This window comes from Myripristis murdjan, chromosome 14 (genome assembly GCF_902150065.1).
Source record: "Myripristis murdjan chromosome 14, fMyrMur1.1, whole genome shotgun sequence".
NCBI classification, from domain to species: Eukaryota; Metazoa; Chordata; class Actinopteri; order Holocentriformes; family Holocentridae; genus Myripristis; species Myripristis murdjan.
The window spans coordinates 32,446,689-32,462,405 of record NC_043993.1 but is presented as its reverse complement, the minus strand read 5'-3'; the positions used below and the strand labels follow the sequence as shown (position 1 = coordinate 32,462,405).

General features: G+C 41.7%; 2 protein-coding genes across 3 annotated transcripts in view; one reads left to right on the top strand and one right to left on the bottom strand.

Annotated features, from left to right (window-relative positions):
- arhgef12b (Rho guanine nucleotide exchange factor (GEF) 12b) overlaps positions 1-4,546 on the bottom strand; it is a 58,727-nt gene extending 54,181 nt beyond the window's left edge. For both annotated transcript variants that reach the window (XM_030069094.1, XM_030069095.1), the window contains exon 1: positions 3,991-4,546. In XM_030069094.1, coding sequence (XP_029924954.1) covers positions 3,991-4,022 — 32 coding nt within the window. In that variant the 5' untranslated portion in view covers positions 4,023-4,546. The remainder of the gene's footprint in view (positions 1-3,990) is intronic.
- A 3,986-nt stretch (positions 4,547-8,532) lies between these two features.
- On the top strand, positions 8,533-15,700 carry tdgf1 (teratocarcinoma-derived growth factor 1). Its single transcript, XM_030069690.1, has 6 exons — positions 8,533-8,895; positions 9,069-9,133; positions 10,120-10,296; positions 12,259-12,373; positions 12,786-12,895; positions 14,074-15,700. Exons 1-6 carry the CDS (start codon positions 8,873-8,875, stop codon positions 14,184-14,186), a joined length of 603 nt encoding a protein of 200 aa, XP_029925550.1. The 5' UTR covers positions 8,533-8,872; the 3' UTR covers positions 14,187-15,700.
- The last annotated feature ends 17 nt before the right edge of the window (positions 15,701-15,717 follow it).

Below are 15,717 nucleotides of genomic sequence, written 5' to 3'. Positions count from 1 at the left end.
ACAAGTAGCCTGATTGACGGCACATTTAAATGAGGCTCGAGTGAGCAAGTCTCATTTTATTAAATGCCTGTTACCAATTTACAAAAAAATACATTTGGACTTTTCAAACAGAAATGATGTAGGCCACGTCTAATGTTAGTCTAATGTAGGCCAAAATCTGATGTTTAACGTTCATGTTGTCAAATTCTTTTTTCTGCTAACAAATTCCAGTATAGATGCACTGGCAATATCTTGACATGATACCATACTGTCTATTCTTGGCCACTTAAATACAAGGAATAATAAAAATACATCACCAAACTGCAAAACAGGGCCAGAGCTGTGCTGGCCTGTAGCTGTTTTTAAGTGCTGAAGTGTTTTAGGGTCACATTTTTCCTTCAAGAGGATCTACTATTGTTGCTTTTGCTTCTGCCCCAGCTCTCAGGGAACCCAGGTTACACTTCCAAACTGCTGTTCCCTTTTAGCTACTTCAGGCAACATGAGTCACATGGAAACCTACCATGACCCTGGTGAGGCCTTGGCAGTAAAGTAAGGGGAAAAGGGTGATTAAATCCCTTGATAGGAGAACATGTTCCATGCTGGGGGCTGTCACATGCAGACGATGAAATCTCACAAATGTTAGGAAAAACCTGGCTGACTGCAGTGCAGAATTCTTTTTACCGAGAGACCCTTGAAAAATGGCCAAGAAGTGACCTAACCACTACTGGAGTTGGCACAAATGTTGCCGGGCAACTAAACCCCTCATGCAGTATAGGCTTCAGTAATAACCTTCACCATCCAAAAGGCAAAAGTGTTGCTTAGACGGTGGCTTGGGCAGCGAAGTCGCAACCTGCTGGCCACAAAAGGGCAAAGCAGCACCTTGCAGACGTTCAGTGTATACATAGGGCATGCGGAGCTTCCTTTTGTGGACAGTAAACAAAAACTTTATGTGTCTTTCTGGTGCAAGCCATTGATGCACTAATCTAAAACAATGTCCAACCTCCCATAAACTGAGTGACATGAGGAGCCTGCTTCCACAGACTTGCAATGAATACCAATGAGGTAAGCCGAGATGGGAGCTAGGTGGAACTGGCTGTTTCTTGATCGATTTTTCAGCGTTTCTTCCCTTTTTCCTTATTATCTGAGCTTTGTCTTGCCTGCTCTGAGCATTCAAGTCAAAGACTGTCATCCTGTTGTGTTTGTTGTAAACCTGCAGGCCTGTAAAGCCCTTTGAGACCACAAACAGCTATGTGGAGCTCACAAAGCTCGAACATGAAAAGTTTAACGGCACATACTGATGCAAATGGTTGAAAGCTCGAGGGACCAGAGGCACTTTAATATAGAGACAGAGCATTTCTACCACTTTTAAATGGGAGTATTCATAACACTAAAGATGGTGGCAGTCAGTGCAACAAGTACTCAGCAAGAGTCCACCAATCACACTTTAAGGTTTACACAGCTGCAGAACTAATACATTTTCAATAATTTAATAATGTAATATTCCTACTATCAGCTCCTTCTTGTCGCTATCTTGCATGGCATGACAAACTTAAAGAACTGCTGCTGGTTGGGGTTATTAAAGTTGTGAAGCAATAGAGGGTGCATGCATGTAGTAAGTGGAAAAAAGGCGTTTTCCTGTGACAAAGGTGTGCTTTAAAAGTATTTTTAACATTCAACACTGTTAACAATTTGTTTTATGTAAATATGCAATGGAAATGACTGTATGTATGTCAGAATATTAAGATACTGACAACTCTCCATTCACTGAGATATGAGTCTTGGCTTGTTAGTCATGAAATTGCTGCCATGGGGGCCAAGATGACACAACATCTATGTCACATCGTGATATTGCCAAATGCAAAATCCCAGATAGTATCTTGCCTTATATCACAATATCTATATATTGATATATTGCTCAGTCCAAGTGGATGTTTGCCAGCTGTGTTATAAAGATATGTGCTTTCCAGTGACATATGTGCATCTGCTAGTGGGTTAATACACATTTCCCGGGGTAAAATATGTCTGTGTTAATCTGTGATGTTCATCTGTAGACACACAGGGGTATTGTCTGAACATGTGAATCCATAAGGCATGCTGGTCTAGATTTTGACTTATACAGAGAAATATGTATAGGACCTCCCTGATCCATCTTATCTACTCTTTTTCAATTATCTAAGCACATAAAAACACTAAACTGTGGCCCATTTCCTTAGTTTGACTTCAGGGTTTTGTGCCTGCATCATAGAGAGACTGAAAATCTGTCAAAATCTGCTGTTTAGTGCGTAATACTTTCCTTTTCCATAGTCTGTTATGATTTAAAACGTTGTATAGTCTGTATGGGGGTAAAAGAGGGAAACTGTTATACAACTGTACCGAAGTACTATAATGGCTTGGTCATGTTATCTTTATGCAGACTGAAGGTCAAGAAATCAAATGACTTTGTTTGACTTTCCGAGGCAGTCATGTGTGTCTTTATTTTGGCGTTTCCTCAGAGGAAACTCCAGATTACTGAATGTAAAAATACACAAGTGACTTAAGTGGGCTGGAATCTGAAAAGCTGAAAGTAATCCATTTCGCATTTCTACAACATTTAACCTCTTTAATGTTCTTTTACGAATCTGGAGGACTGCCAAAAGCTGCTGAAGTTGGCACAAACTGTCTTCTCAGACAAACTGTGAAATTTCATCATAGGCTACATTTATTTCTCTCTCAAGAACAAGGCAAAAAAAAAAAGAGAGAGAGAGAGAGAGAGAGAGAGAGAGAGAGAGAGAGAGAGAGAGAGAGAGAGAGAGAGAGAGAGAGAGAGACTGCAACAATATTCCCAACATGCCAGGCTGTGTGTTTTGGTGATACTCAGTTTGGTTGCAGAGCTGGAAAATCATAGTCATGTAATAAAATTTGTAGGAGGTGGATGAAAGCAGCCCTCTGCACCGAAGGCTAGATGCAGTATCTCCATGTTAAGACTCAGGTTCTGCCACTGCACCGATCCCTCATCACGGCGCTATTATTTACAACCTGCAAACAGCATTTAAGAGCATCTATGAATAACCAATACGTGACCTCTAATGGTGGGAAAAGTACTAATAGATAGGTAAATGCAAAAGCACAGTAAACATTCCATGCAGATGCCCTCTGCTGGCTGGGCCGGGGGGAAACTGTCACTGACAGTAAAGGCCAACCCCCCCTTCACTGAGTTTGGCAGCCACTTTTCCAAAGTCCTTATAGTTTTTACTACATATCCTCTACTCTCAAGAATAGATAGAACCAGCTGTTGAGACTTAGTGCTATTTCATGTTGAAGAATAGACACATGCCCAGATTTACAGCAAGGTAACTGGAGCAGGCTGCCCGTTCTCACGCAACTGTGGAAAAACCAAGCCCCGCTCCCTTCCGTTCTCCCTCTGTCGCATGGAAGCTTCATCCGAGCTGCATTGAAAAATCTTTCATTTTTAAGTTTCCGTATTTATTGGCAGCCATATATATTTCATAGAGGACAGCTGAAGACAACTATTAGACGACTCCAGGCGTCTCTTCAAGTCGGCGTGCACCCAGCGATCAAACACCACAGATTTCAGTAAATATTCAAATGTTGTAATTGATTGCCCTGTTATTGCCGCTTTCTGTTCCCCCCTGAATACAGTGTTGTGGGCGTTAGCTTGCGACGCGAACCAACTTTAAAAACTGAGCTTTTATTGGAATGGCGTGATGCTTGGTGGACTAAATGGATGCCGAATTTACTAGAAGACCGTCAAAATTGATGAGACGTCTAAAGGCACCTGCTGTCATTTATGTATACTTGACAATAGGCACGGCAACTTTAAACTGCAAGATTTTGCTATGAAGATACGCGTTATTGTTTTCCCTTTGTACAAGAGTGAGGTGTTACCCGGCGAGCAAAAAGCTGGATTTACTGGCTTGTCAAAAGCTAATGCAATGTATTCATACAAGCAGGAAGAGTGACAGTGAACTGAGCTTTAATATTAGAGTTTGAGAGTAAAAAAAGAGCATTTACCTGTCAGTGAGTGTTGTCTGTGTGCCACTCATTGGGCTTCCCTTACGCGTTTCCGAGGACTTCACCCAAATAACATTTTAGTCATCACGACGTCCTCTCTCTAATGAATTAAAAACGTTATTTACTCTGTCGATGTCAGTCCATATCCAGGAATATCCAAAATAGCTGTCTGCATCAGTAACGCATTTAACAGCAGGCTACAAACATCTGGAAAAGTGTTAACCACCGTGCCAGACCACTTGTAAAAGTTTCCCTAATTTGCACTCTCTCTTTCTCTTCCTCTCTCTCTCTCTAATTGTCAAGTTCACGTTGACGATGTCTTTATTTTTCCTTACGAAATAGTTTCATGATGGCACTATAGTCCACTCTTGATGTCCGGAAGAATTACGTCAAACTTTGGCTGCTATATCCACAATGAACTTTTCCCAGCTGCAGTTTCCACTTTCCTGATTTGGGAAGCGGGCTACTGTGGCATCAGGAGCATCCTATTCCACATCTCCCCGATTTAATCCTCACAAATATGTACATCCTCGGGTTTTTTGGTCTGCAGTGTGATGCAAATGGCAAAAAAGGAAATGCTTTGTCCCCCCCACCCCCAGAGAAGGCTGAAAAGAGGAGAAAAACCCACCTTCCCCGTGTCGCGTTCAGGAGCCCCTCGTACACAGCGCAATCGTCACATTTAGACCACAATTACCTGTTGCACCTGATGTGCGTCCTCATGCTGCGTTTAAGTGCACCGGGTAAAGCCGTACGCCCGAGTGCTGAAGAGTGTGGGGTTGTGTTATGGACTTAGGAGTGATGTGAGTCCACATGGTGGTGAAATATACTCATCAGGTGCTACTTACGCTCCCCTGGGTTGCTAATCTACAGGAGAATATCTTTCTGTTCACCTCCATATTGCCGCAAAAAATCTCGCTAAATAATAAAATAGTATGGTGGCATATTAGGGCCATTGTAGGGAAAAAACATTACTGGGCCATGGGAGGGGGCAGAATATTCCAAGAAAAAAACTCTGATATTCTCTGACATTAAAGTGGTCAATTTATGAGAAAAAATAAACCCACAAATTTCTGAGAAAAACAAAAACAAACAAACAAACGTTAAACACAAATTTATGAGAATTTTTTTTTTTTTTGGTCAAGGAATCACATTGTTTCTCTTGGCTAAATCCAGTTCTTGGTTCCTTGACCAAAAAAAGTAAAACAATTTTTCTGAAATTTTTCTCATAAATTTGTGAGTTTATAATCTCAGATTTTTTTAGTTTTTTTCTCATAAATTTTATTTTATTTTATTTATTTATTTATTTTTTACATAAATTTACAACTTTATTCTCATGGAATAGCAGAGTTTTGTTTCTCATATACTTACGACATGTCACAGGATTTTTTTTTTTTTTCTTTTTAAATGAGGGTGGTTTCAGGAAAAGTTTTATGATCAGGCACAAATGAACGTCTGCTAAACCGACTCGTTTTTTTGTTTTTGTTTTTGTTTTGTTTTGTTTCGTTCAATTCCAAGACGTGTATTTCAAGCCCACACGATCCACTGTGTAAATAAAACAGCTTCAGAGTTGCTTAAGGTTTATTGTGTGACTTTGAGCCAGGCTAACGACTCCCATAGATTTCAAGTCTTTATGCTAAGCTAACACAAAATGCTACCCATAGGAACCAAACCACTGGACGTACAGAGGTGAAAATGGAACTGAACATCTCGTCTCAGTCTGGGTAGGTCAGAAAAAGGATAATTTCCCCCAAACAGAGTATTCCTGAGGACAAAATGCCACACAAATGAAAACACTGCACTATTATTAAAATCTAATACATTATTTCACTATGAATTATTGACAATGTCCATGCTCTCCAACCCTCAGTGTCACATCTCAGTAAATCTTTGATGATCTTTCCAACAGCACTTGAAGGCAGCATGAATTGTACAGGTGGTAGTGAAATCCTAGACTGTGGAAAGAGTAAGACCTGAGAAACAACGGGAGTTTTCCATGTAGGCTCTCCTGGCCGGGAGGAGCAGCATCATTTATCTTATTTTATAAAGTCAGTCGCTCTGCCGTGTTGGTGTTGCCGGGTCCTCAGAGCTGCAGCGGGCAGGATGTTTCTGTAAAAACACTGCAGAGGCGGCGTGGGGCTGCACTGAGGAGGAGCGGCCCGTCTGGGTGCACATCAGCCAGCTGTGTGCACTTCACACGCATCAGGATTTCCTGGCACTGAGGGTTTTTTTTTTTTTTGTTTTTTTTTACAGCAGTGTCAGCTGCGGACGAACAGTGGCTGACGACGTTATCCAACTGCAGCCGAAACAAAACAAAAACAAAACAAAACAAACAAAAAGGACAGTCCCCTGTTGCTGAGATGGTGGGAGTTCCTGTTCCTCTTCTTCTTCTTTTCTTCTCCTCCTCCTCCTCCTGTTCCTTCTTCTCTTTCTTCTCCCTCTTCTTCTTCTCACCTCATTGTAGGCTACTTTTTCACTCTTCTACTTCTTCTCCTCCTTCGTCCCCTCCTCCTCTTCCTTCTTCTTCTCCTACTTCTTCTCCTTCTTGTTCTCCGTCTTCCTCTTCTCCTCCTTGTTCTTCTTCGCACCCCTTCTTCACTTTTCTTTGCTCTTCTCCTCCTTCTCTTTCTCCTTCTCCCCCCTCTCCATCTTCTCCTTCTCCTTCTTTTTCTCCTCCTTCATTTAGGAAACTATAGCCACAGCTTTGCTGCCTCCCTCTGGTGGGAAGCTGTTGTCGATGGTGATTTTTTTTTTCTTCCAAGGCTTCATATACCCATCTACCATTTTGTCAAGACACATGTTTTTATTTTATTAATTCATTTAAATTTATTTAACCAGGAAAAGCTCACTGGCATTAAAAATCTCTTTTACAAGAGCTTCCTGTGAACAGTGAAGCAGACACACAACAACAAGTTACAACAAAAATAGGAAATAAATCACATCATCATAAAACATGAGGATGATCCATGAGCAAGACATAGATCACAGAGAGACGTTATGAATCAGTGAAAACATCTGCAGCAGATGTGCCAGCCTCCAAATCATCAAGGATCACCTGAAATATTTCTGCAGCTCCAATAATCTTATCTCATTTAATATCTTGTGTCACTCAATATCAAATGCATTATTTTTTAATAGCCCAATACAATGTGCATGAAGCTTCAAATTACTGAAGATTTAATACAAAAAGTTGTCATTTTATATCTTCAAATGAATATCAGTTACACTGGAAGATTGCGTTTGGTATTAACAAATCACGTCCAGCAACCCAGGACGCCTTAACACACGGTACACACTTCCAGGTGAGCTATTGGAGCGCTTTTTGTATTTTTATAATAGTTAAAAACCAAAGTATCCCCTTCACAGTGTTGTGGCTCAAACCCCGGCTCTTGAGGAACCCTTTGCTGGCCGAAGTTTGGTTTCCCTGATGGAGTGAGTCACAGACGATCTGCCCCGCTGGGCCTGCTGGGGGCGCTGCAGGCACGGTCATGAACACACCCACAGCGTCGGGCCTCACCCTCCAGCCTCTCTGCTCTCAGCCTCTCTGCTGTCTGATCCACGTCGGGCCACCGTCCTGGGCTTGATGTGGCCGCAGAGATCCTCATCTGACCAGACCAGTTATTCCAGAGCTGTCTGACCTGTGGATTAGCAGATTATCAGTCCTAATACATCCTCCCCCTAGTGGGCTAACTTGTAGTCAATGAAATAATAATGAAATTACAACATGTCCCATGTTTATCTGGGAAATTTTAACTGTCCCAGAAAGGAATGGGACATTTTATCTTTGGAAATATTGTTTTCTTTCTGATTCAACATTTTGTGTGTGTGTGTGTGTGTGTGTGTGTGTGTGTGTGTGTGTGTGTGTGTGTGTTTAACACATTCAGGTAATTTTCTAGTAATTTTGTTTTCTTTATTATTATTATTATTATTATTATTATTATTATTAAGATTTTTTTCTTGGTATTTAAATAATTGTAAATATAGTTTTTTGTTTTGCTTTGATTTGTTTAGTTTTTTAGTTTTTTTTATTTTGGTTAATTTTGGTAAATTTTCTATTGTTGGACTCTCTCTCTCTCTCTAACTAATTTTTGTGTAACTGTGGTCATTTTGTTGTAATTTAATGTTGACAACACAATGTTACAGAGAGAAATCCAAAGTGTTTTTCTCAGATTTTAACAGAATTATTAACTCCCTGAAAACTGATTTTCCCTTAACTTCACCTTCAGAGTGAGAGATTCTGTCCTCCACACTGTGGGACTGTCCCGTCCGTGATGTGCTGCCTGTCTGCATCAAACCCTTCAAACTCGCAAACAGAGGAGATCCATTGTGCGCCACTTCACACCTGGAGCTGTCTGGCATCTTTGAAACCTCCACTGAAATTTAAAATTTAAAATTTAAAATAAAGTTCAGTGGGTTTGGTTTGTGAAGACACACCCTCCTGCGGACAAGGCGAAGAGGATGAGAGAGGGGCGGGGCTTCCTGACTCCTCCCGCCGGAGAAAATCAGCCGGATGAGCCGGAGGTTTCAGAGGAAACTAAACACACCGCAGCATCAGCTCAGGGCAGCACCTGGACCCAGACTCGACTTTTGACCGAATTTACCTATAGTCACTCTCTTTACCTCTCTCTTGTGGGAGAGCTGGATGATCACGAAGAGTCTGTATTTTTCTCAGAGTTTCGTGTTTTTTTTCCATGTTGAATTATTTTATTCATTTTTTTTTTTTAAAGGAAAGTTCGAGGAAAGTTCTAGCTTGACTCAATTTTATTCACTGTAGGACACCTTGAAAAGGGGGATTTCGATTTTCTTTTTTATTATTAGGCTATATATTTATCTTTTTATCCTATTTGAGCTGATTTTTTTTGTTTGTTTGTTTTTTACCTGGGAAATGAGCTGGACGCATTTGCTCAGGTGAGTTTTGTGCATTAAATGTGTTTACCTTGTATACAGGCTGCCAGTCTTGATAACAGATGAGTGTTTGCTGAAACGAGGCTGGTGTTACGTGTTGCATTCAGGTTAATTTCAGCAGCGTTTGCAGCGTTGTGTGTTAATAAAGTGTGTGTTGCTGTTTGCGGTGGTTTCAGGCTCCTGCTGTCCGCAGCTCTCAGCCTGCAGGCCGCCGCCGCCGCTGCCGCTCCCGCATCTTCAGGTGAGAGAAGCCCCTGTCCCGCCTGAGGGATTTGTACAGTCCTGTGTGATTTCACCACCTCTCTGGATTTATTTCCATTTTCCAAGGCAGATATTCACTGTGCTGGGTGTCACTTTCAGTCAGTGTTCAGCGTTTTCCCACCAACTTGTAGGCCTGCTTCTGTGGCTCTTTTGGTGTTTGATTGTTAAAAAAATAATAATAATAACAATAAATTAATGTTCTGATTTTATTTCTTATTATAGCACAAAAATTAGCTTGATCAAAACATGCACAGCAGGCCAGGTAATGATTTTGGGTCCCTGATATCACTCAGTAGCCTAACATTCAAAGAGCCAAAATCTAAATTACTGCAACATATTTAATTCACTTGTTAACTTATTCACTTGATTTCTTTCCAAAAAAAGAAAAAAATTGAGGAAAATGGGTGATTGGAAAATTAGTAAAAAAAAAAAAAAAAAAAAGTACAGCAACAAAACTAATTATAAATAAAAAAGCAACTAATAATATATTTAAATGTCAGGTCATTGATGCTAGATGGAGGTCAGATGTCTTGTGTTTAGCAAGAAATGAGCCAAACATGAGCAGGATATGAGTTTTAAAAAAAATTGCAGGAAAGTAAGCAGAAATTTACCAAAAGGTTCCAGTTGAAGAAAAAAAAAAAGAGGAAAGAAATTTTTAGGGATGTGGAAAAAAAGTTGAAAAATGAAACCCACACATGGGCTCCTGGGTTTCAGAAGAGTAATTGATTTTTATTTTTTTTTTAATTGAAAAGCCAGTTGGGATCAGTTTGTCCTGTTCTCGCTGTTGTTGGTGGTTTCTCCCGCTCAGTGAAGCTTATCTCAGAGCGTCCTGCCTTATCTCAACATCCCCTGACCCTATGTGTGTGTGTGTGTGTGTGTGTTTTTTTTAAACTCCTCCACACACACTCTGCAGATGGCCGGTGTGGCGCTGTGCATTGAGGATGTTAACTCTCTCTCCTCTGTCAGGTTGTGAGGAAGAGGAGTGCAGCGGAGGCCAAACGTCCACCGCCGCCTCCAAGGGGAAACTCCTCCAGACCTCTCAGGACTTCCTGGGACAGTTTGCCCAGGTGGGCGCCCCACACGGCGGGGACCGGAAACACCGGGACGCTGGGGCTGTCCTGCCCTTCATCGGCCTCACCGGCAGTAAGTCCATAACATCTAAATGTGTAGATACCAGGACGGACAGGGAGAGGAGCTCTGTGAACAGGACTGAAAGTCTCTCATATTCAGGGGTCAAATCTTGTTTTGGGGTCACGGAAATTCAACAGTTATCTCCCACCTTTTTCCTGCTGTGTCTTTTTTTAAATTCAGTGAAGCCATGCACAATCATACATGAATATTTTCTGAGTTGCAGGTTTTCAAAAGTTCATACGGGTAGGTCAAAAGTTCACACTTCTTTATTCGCATTGGTTTTTCTACCATTTTGAGCCCCATAGCTTCATTCCTAACAGAGACAGACGCATGATATTTTCAGGGCTGAAAGACACACTTGAGCTCTGTTCAAAACTGCAACCCAGTCAGTCTATCATCCATCCTCAGCGTCACAATCCTGAGCCAAAATCTGGTTTTTCTTCAGCACAATTTTCTCTGTAACCAACTTTGAGCATCAGTATCTTGTGAAAAATGAAAGTTTCAACAGCAAAACTGGACCAGTTTCATGTCTGTGACACAAGGTGATAGAAGCAAGCGCTGATATCCTGGAGTTTTCTGATAATTCATCAGAGAAAACTGGAAAAAGTGCATTTTGGGAAAACAAAAAAGGGTCGTATCACCCTGTGGGATTGGTGGCCGGTTAAAACAAGTTCTGGCAGATGAAAGGTCTCATTTTTAGCCACATTTTGTGATCAGGCTCAGGTTCTACCCGTGATTTAAAGCTTCTGTCTCTATTAGGCATGAAGTTATGGTCTCAAAAAAGCTAGAAATTTTGACCTACCTGTATGAACTTTGAGGACGTGTAACTCAGAAAATAGTCATAGTATGAATGTAAGATTTTGTGTGGCTTCACTGAATTTGCAAAAGATACTGTAGAAAAAACAGCTGGTTCTGAGGGGGTCAGCGGGGAATCTGGAATGACCCAAAAAAAAAAAAACATCAATAGGATGAGAATCCCACTTGTTTCCGAAGCAGTTTCACTTGATTCAGTATGAATTCATGGAAAAAAGGCAGAATAAGAGAGATCAGCCCATTAGGGTGAAGAAAATGACTCTGGACTCAGGAAAATTCTGGAAACAAGTTGGACACAAATGGGATTGAAGAACAATAAGATTTTGCCACTGTCTATGAGACTGTATGACTTAGTTTTTGCAGCATATTCCTCTTAAAAATAACAAATCAGAAGTTTAGGGGAAGTTAATGTTGAGTTGATGATGGGAAATTATAGGAATCAGGAAAAGTGTTGGTTTAGACAAAATTACTGTCTAAAACACAAATGAATGTGACGCTTGTGGGGATATTTTATTGGTTGTTGAGAAAAACAGCACAAAGGAAAAGGCAGTTTTACACATTTTTTACACTAGGCACAATTTTTCTGTCCATAACAAAAAGAGAGAGAGAGAGAATGACAGAAAGAAAAAAGGCTTGAAAGGAAAAAGAGAGCAAGAGGAGCTGGAGGCATTCTGCAGGCCGCTGCCGCTTTACAGTTTGTGTGTTTTTGTTGTTGTGTTAATTTTGGATGTTTGAGCTGAATCTAGCAGACAAATACTGGCTCTGTGTGTGTGTGTGTGTGTGTGTGTGGTTTTACGGGGAGCTGATGATAAGCAGAGGGCGACAGGAATGCCAGATGAAGACTCTGGTTTGTTTCACAGACTGGCAGGGAAGGGCTCAATACGAGGTCTGGGGCCCCTTGGGGTCCACTGGGAGGCCCCGGGGGGTCTGCTGAAAACCTGAGAGGAATTGACGGAGTCCTGTGCACCAAGTTACAGACATTTTAAACTGGATAAACACAGCAGGATTTTAGGAAACTCCACTTTTTCAGTGTGGAAAAGAGAGAGCCGCTTTGCACCCTGTGGAGTCGTTGAGGCTCGCTCTGCATGCCGCGGAGCGCCGGGAGGAAACCGTTCTCACTTCGTTTGAGTCCTAATGTCCTGTCTTGTTCTGTGTGTGAAGGTGCGAAGCAGAGTCGTACGTGTTGCAAGAACGGAGGAACCTGCATCCTGGGCAGTTTCTGTGCCTGTCCGCAGTATTTCAGCGGGAGGAGCTGCGAGTACGACGAACGCATCAGGTAGAACCCTTTCCACCGCACGCAGCTCTCTGAGACCCTGATTTCTTTCAAAAACATGACACATTTCCCTTTAAATTACAAGAAAACCACCTCAAAATGACCAGAAAGGTACCTGAAAATTTTATATAAAAACAAACAAAAAAATCACTAAATCACAAAACTACCATCATTTTTTTCTTAAAAGAAACACCATAACATTTGAAAAAAAAAAAATTGCAAATAAATTCCAATAAAATTACCAGTTTAAAATGACTAAACAACCATTAAAAAAAGGTTCTTGATAATATCACTCTGAAGAGCCATTTTTGGTTCTCCTTCATTTTTGTCAGTGTGCAGCTGCTGTGTGTTTGCCCTGTGCTGACTCTCAGTGTGTGTGTGTGTGTGTGTGTGTGTGTGTGTGTGTGTGTTTCAGGAGCTGCGGTTTGATTCCTCACGGCGAGTGGGTCCAGAAGGGCTGCTCGTACTGCCGCTGCGGCTACGGCGCCCTGCACTGCTTCCCCCACGTTTTCCACGAAGACTGCGGTAAGTTCACCCTCCACCTCCACACCTGCCTCGATGTGGCTTTACACACCGAAGCAGCAGCGACACACACACCCCGACCCGTCAGAGGAAGCGAGCTCTGACGTGGAGGTTCAGGTTCACCCATGATGCTCAGTTTGTTTTGGCCGATGCCGTAATCAGTAACGTCACTCTGACGTTTGCACAAGAAGTAAGGCGGCTGACTTTTTTTTAGGCTGGCCACTTTATTTTCAACTTTTCAAAACAAATTCAAGACATTCGTCATCAAAAATCTTCTCTTTTTTTATTAAAACTGAATCATCCTGAGTGACAGATTCCTGCAAACAGAGCTTAGTGCAAACAGTCACCATCTGTTCTTTTTTTGTCTATTTTTACATTTTCAAAATCACTACTTTGGTCTGTGAGGATGCATAATGAATAAATGAAAATTTTAAAAAGACCTTCATCCAAACAAAAGTGTAAAAAGTGTAAAAAAAAAAAAAAAGAAAGAAAGAAAGAAAGAAATCAGAGCATCTATAATAATAAAAAAAGACTTCATAGGCTAAAGTAGTTATTTTTTTTTTATACATATATTTTTGAATGTCATTATCTGTCAAAGGGCTCCTGTGCCTCATGTATTTGTCTTGTGGTTGTGTGTGTGTGTGTGTGTGTGTGTATTGTTGTCACTGTGATGGGCCGTCAACCCCTCTCAGATCTCTGCTTTGTTCAAACTCGCCCGTTCACACCTGACAGACGGCCGCTCGGCTCGCACTCCCCGCGTAACAATACAGCCCGCAAATGTGCTGTCAAAACCCGTCGCATTGCAGTGCATTCTGGGAGCTCCACCGCCCAGTCGTCCCGTTTGTGGATTAGCGTGACGGGCAGCCATCAGTTTGTAAATGCGCACGTGGCGCTCGGGGTTTCTCTGGCCATGGAAATCCTGGAAAAGTCATGGAATTTGAAAATGTGTCATGGGAGTTTTGATTAGTGGAGCAACGGCAGGAGGAAAAAAAACAGCTAAAAAAAAAAAATCCTAGAAATTGTTTGAGAAAAGCAGCCAATCAGAGTCAAGAGGCATGGCAGTTGCTATGAGACACTTTTCTTTCTGTCTATCACTTAGATTATATTTTCCCCCCAACATTTGATATCACAGTATTTTACCGAGTCCCGTCCTCACTTCCTCTCCTCTCTCTGTTTTCCAGATGATTCTGACGAGGCGCACTGGTTTCATTCGTCGGGCGTCAGGGCGGTTCAGACCGGCTGCTTCCTGTATCTGATGCTGCTTCTTCCTCTCCTCCTCCTCCTCCTCCTCTGAGAGTTTCACTGGACGGACACAGGACGACCTCCTGGCCAAAATGAACTCTGGACTCCACCAGTTGCCAAGCCCAAAAAAACAAACTAACTATTAAAAACTTGTGTGCTGTGAGACCAAAACATTGGGAGTTTTGGACAAAATCTCTGGATTTGCATTTGCACCTGACAGACATCCATGTGCATTTTAGACGCCGTTTCCACTCGATGCGGCTCTGAGCGGATTGGACGTTTGAACTGCTTGTGTCCACATGTGCTGCCTGAGTGTAAACACAAGAAAACACACAAGAGTTTACAGATCTGTCCTTGGGGACGGATTTTCCAACAGAGGAGCTGACAGTAAATGCACCATCTCAGCAGAATATTTCTGCTCTTACAGACATCGCAACGTCACGGCCCTCTGTCCTAACAAAGGACATGGAGCTGAGCGACAAGAAGGCTAACTCTAACTCTCACCATAACTTTTTTTTTTTTTGCAGAATATATTCCTACATCATCAGCATAGAAACACAGAAAGGCCATTTCTCTGAGTCGCAGACGGTCTCACTGCAGCTTCATGAGGTCAAAATCTTTTTTTTTTTTTTTTTTTGAAGTTTTGCTGCAGAGTTCTCCGGGGAAAAGCATCATCAAATTCCTGTTTGCATCTAGATTTCACACTGAAAATGTGTTCACGGTTTTGGATGATGTGGATCGGAGTGAGTCAGATCCTGTTGACTTTTACAGTTAATTGATGAATTTGAATTTTGCTGCCGCCTTACAACCCAAATAATTATTTTGCTGACAAAATGCGAACCCTGCTTCATATGTTAAATAACGTAGCTGGCTGTCCTGTGAGACAATCTTTGCAGCTCACTACCTGAGCCATGAAGAAAGAGCTGGTTTGCTAGCTCCCATGTGCATTTCTTTTGTCCAGTATTGCATCTTTGTTTAAGGACACCAACAAAAGTGTGAAGAGAAGGAGAAGAATCACTGCAGCCCTGGGTCGTGTGTGATGGGTCGGTAGCTGTTGGCAACTTGTTTTTTAAATCTACACCAATCCTGTTCAGGTTATTAAAAGAGATTTTTTTTTTTTTTTAAAGAAATGGTCATACACTAACAAATGTCCAAATGTCATGAATTCTTCTGAGGGAATTAGGGAAACCCCGGTCATGTAGGCCTGCAGTTTGCACAGTTTTCCCTTCCAAATGTGTGTTTAGATTTAGCGAACCAAACTGAAACGTTTTTGACTTGTTGGTCTGAACCTGGACGGCCTGAGCGGATCCGTCAGATCTGCTGGAGCGTCCAGCGGCTGTGGAGCGAGCGCCGACGGCCGCGGCTCCGGATTATTCCTTCCAGTGGAAGGTGGTTTGTGTGTCTTTCTGTCTCAACCGTGAAGGAAACTGTACATAAGAGTTTTATGGAAAAATAGTCAGTATTATGAATTTGCTCGGGGTGAATCCATCTTTTGGTGTTCGATGGCATGTCGCATTTTCATGTTGTTGCTTTTTTTTTCTTTTAAAAAAGAAATAAACCTATTTTGTGTCTGACTACCTGTG

Bases quoted from the DNA above. Each gene is read 5' to 3' on its own strand.
- tdgf1 (XM_030069690.1), top strand. From the start codon at position 8,873: ATGAGCTGGACGCATTTGCTCAG. The intron at 8,896-9,068 runs GTGAGTTTTGTG...CGGTGGTTTCAG, and splicing joins AGCTGGACGCATTTGCTCAG to GCTCCTGCTGTCCGCAGCTC. The intron at 10,297-12,258 runs GTAAGTCCATAA...CTGTGTGTGAAG, and splicing joins CTTCATCGGCCTCACCGGCA to GTGCGAAGCAGAGTCGTACG.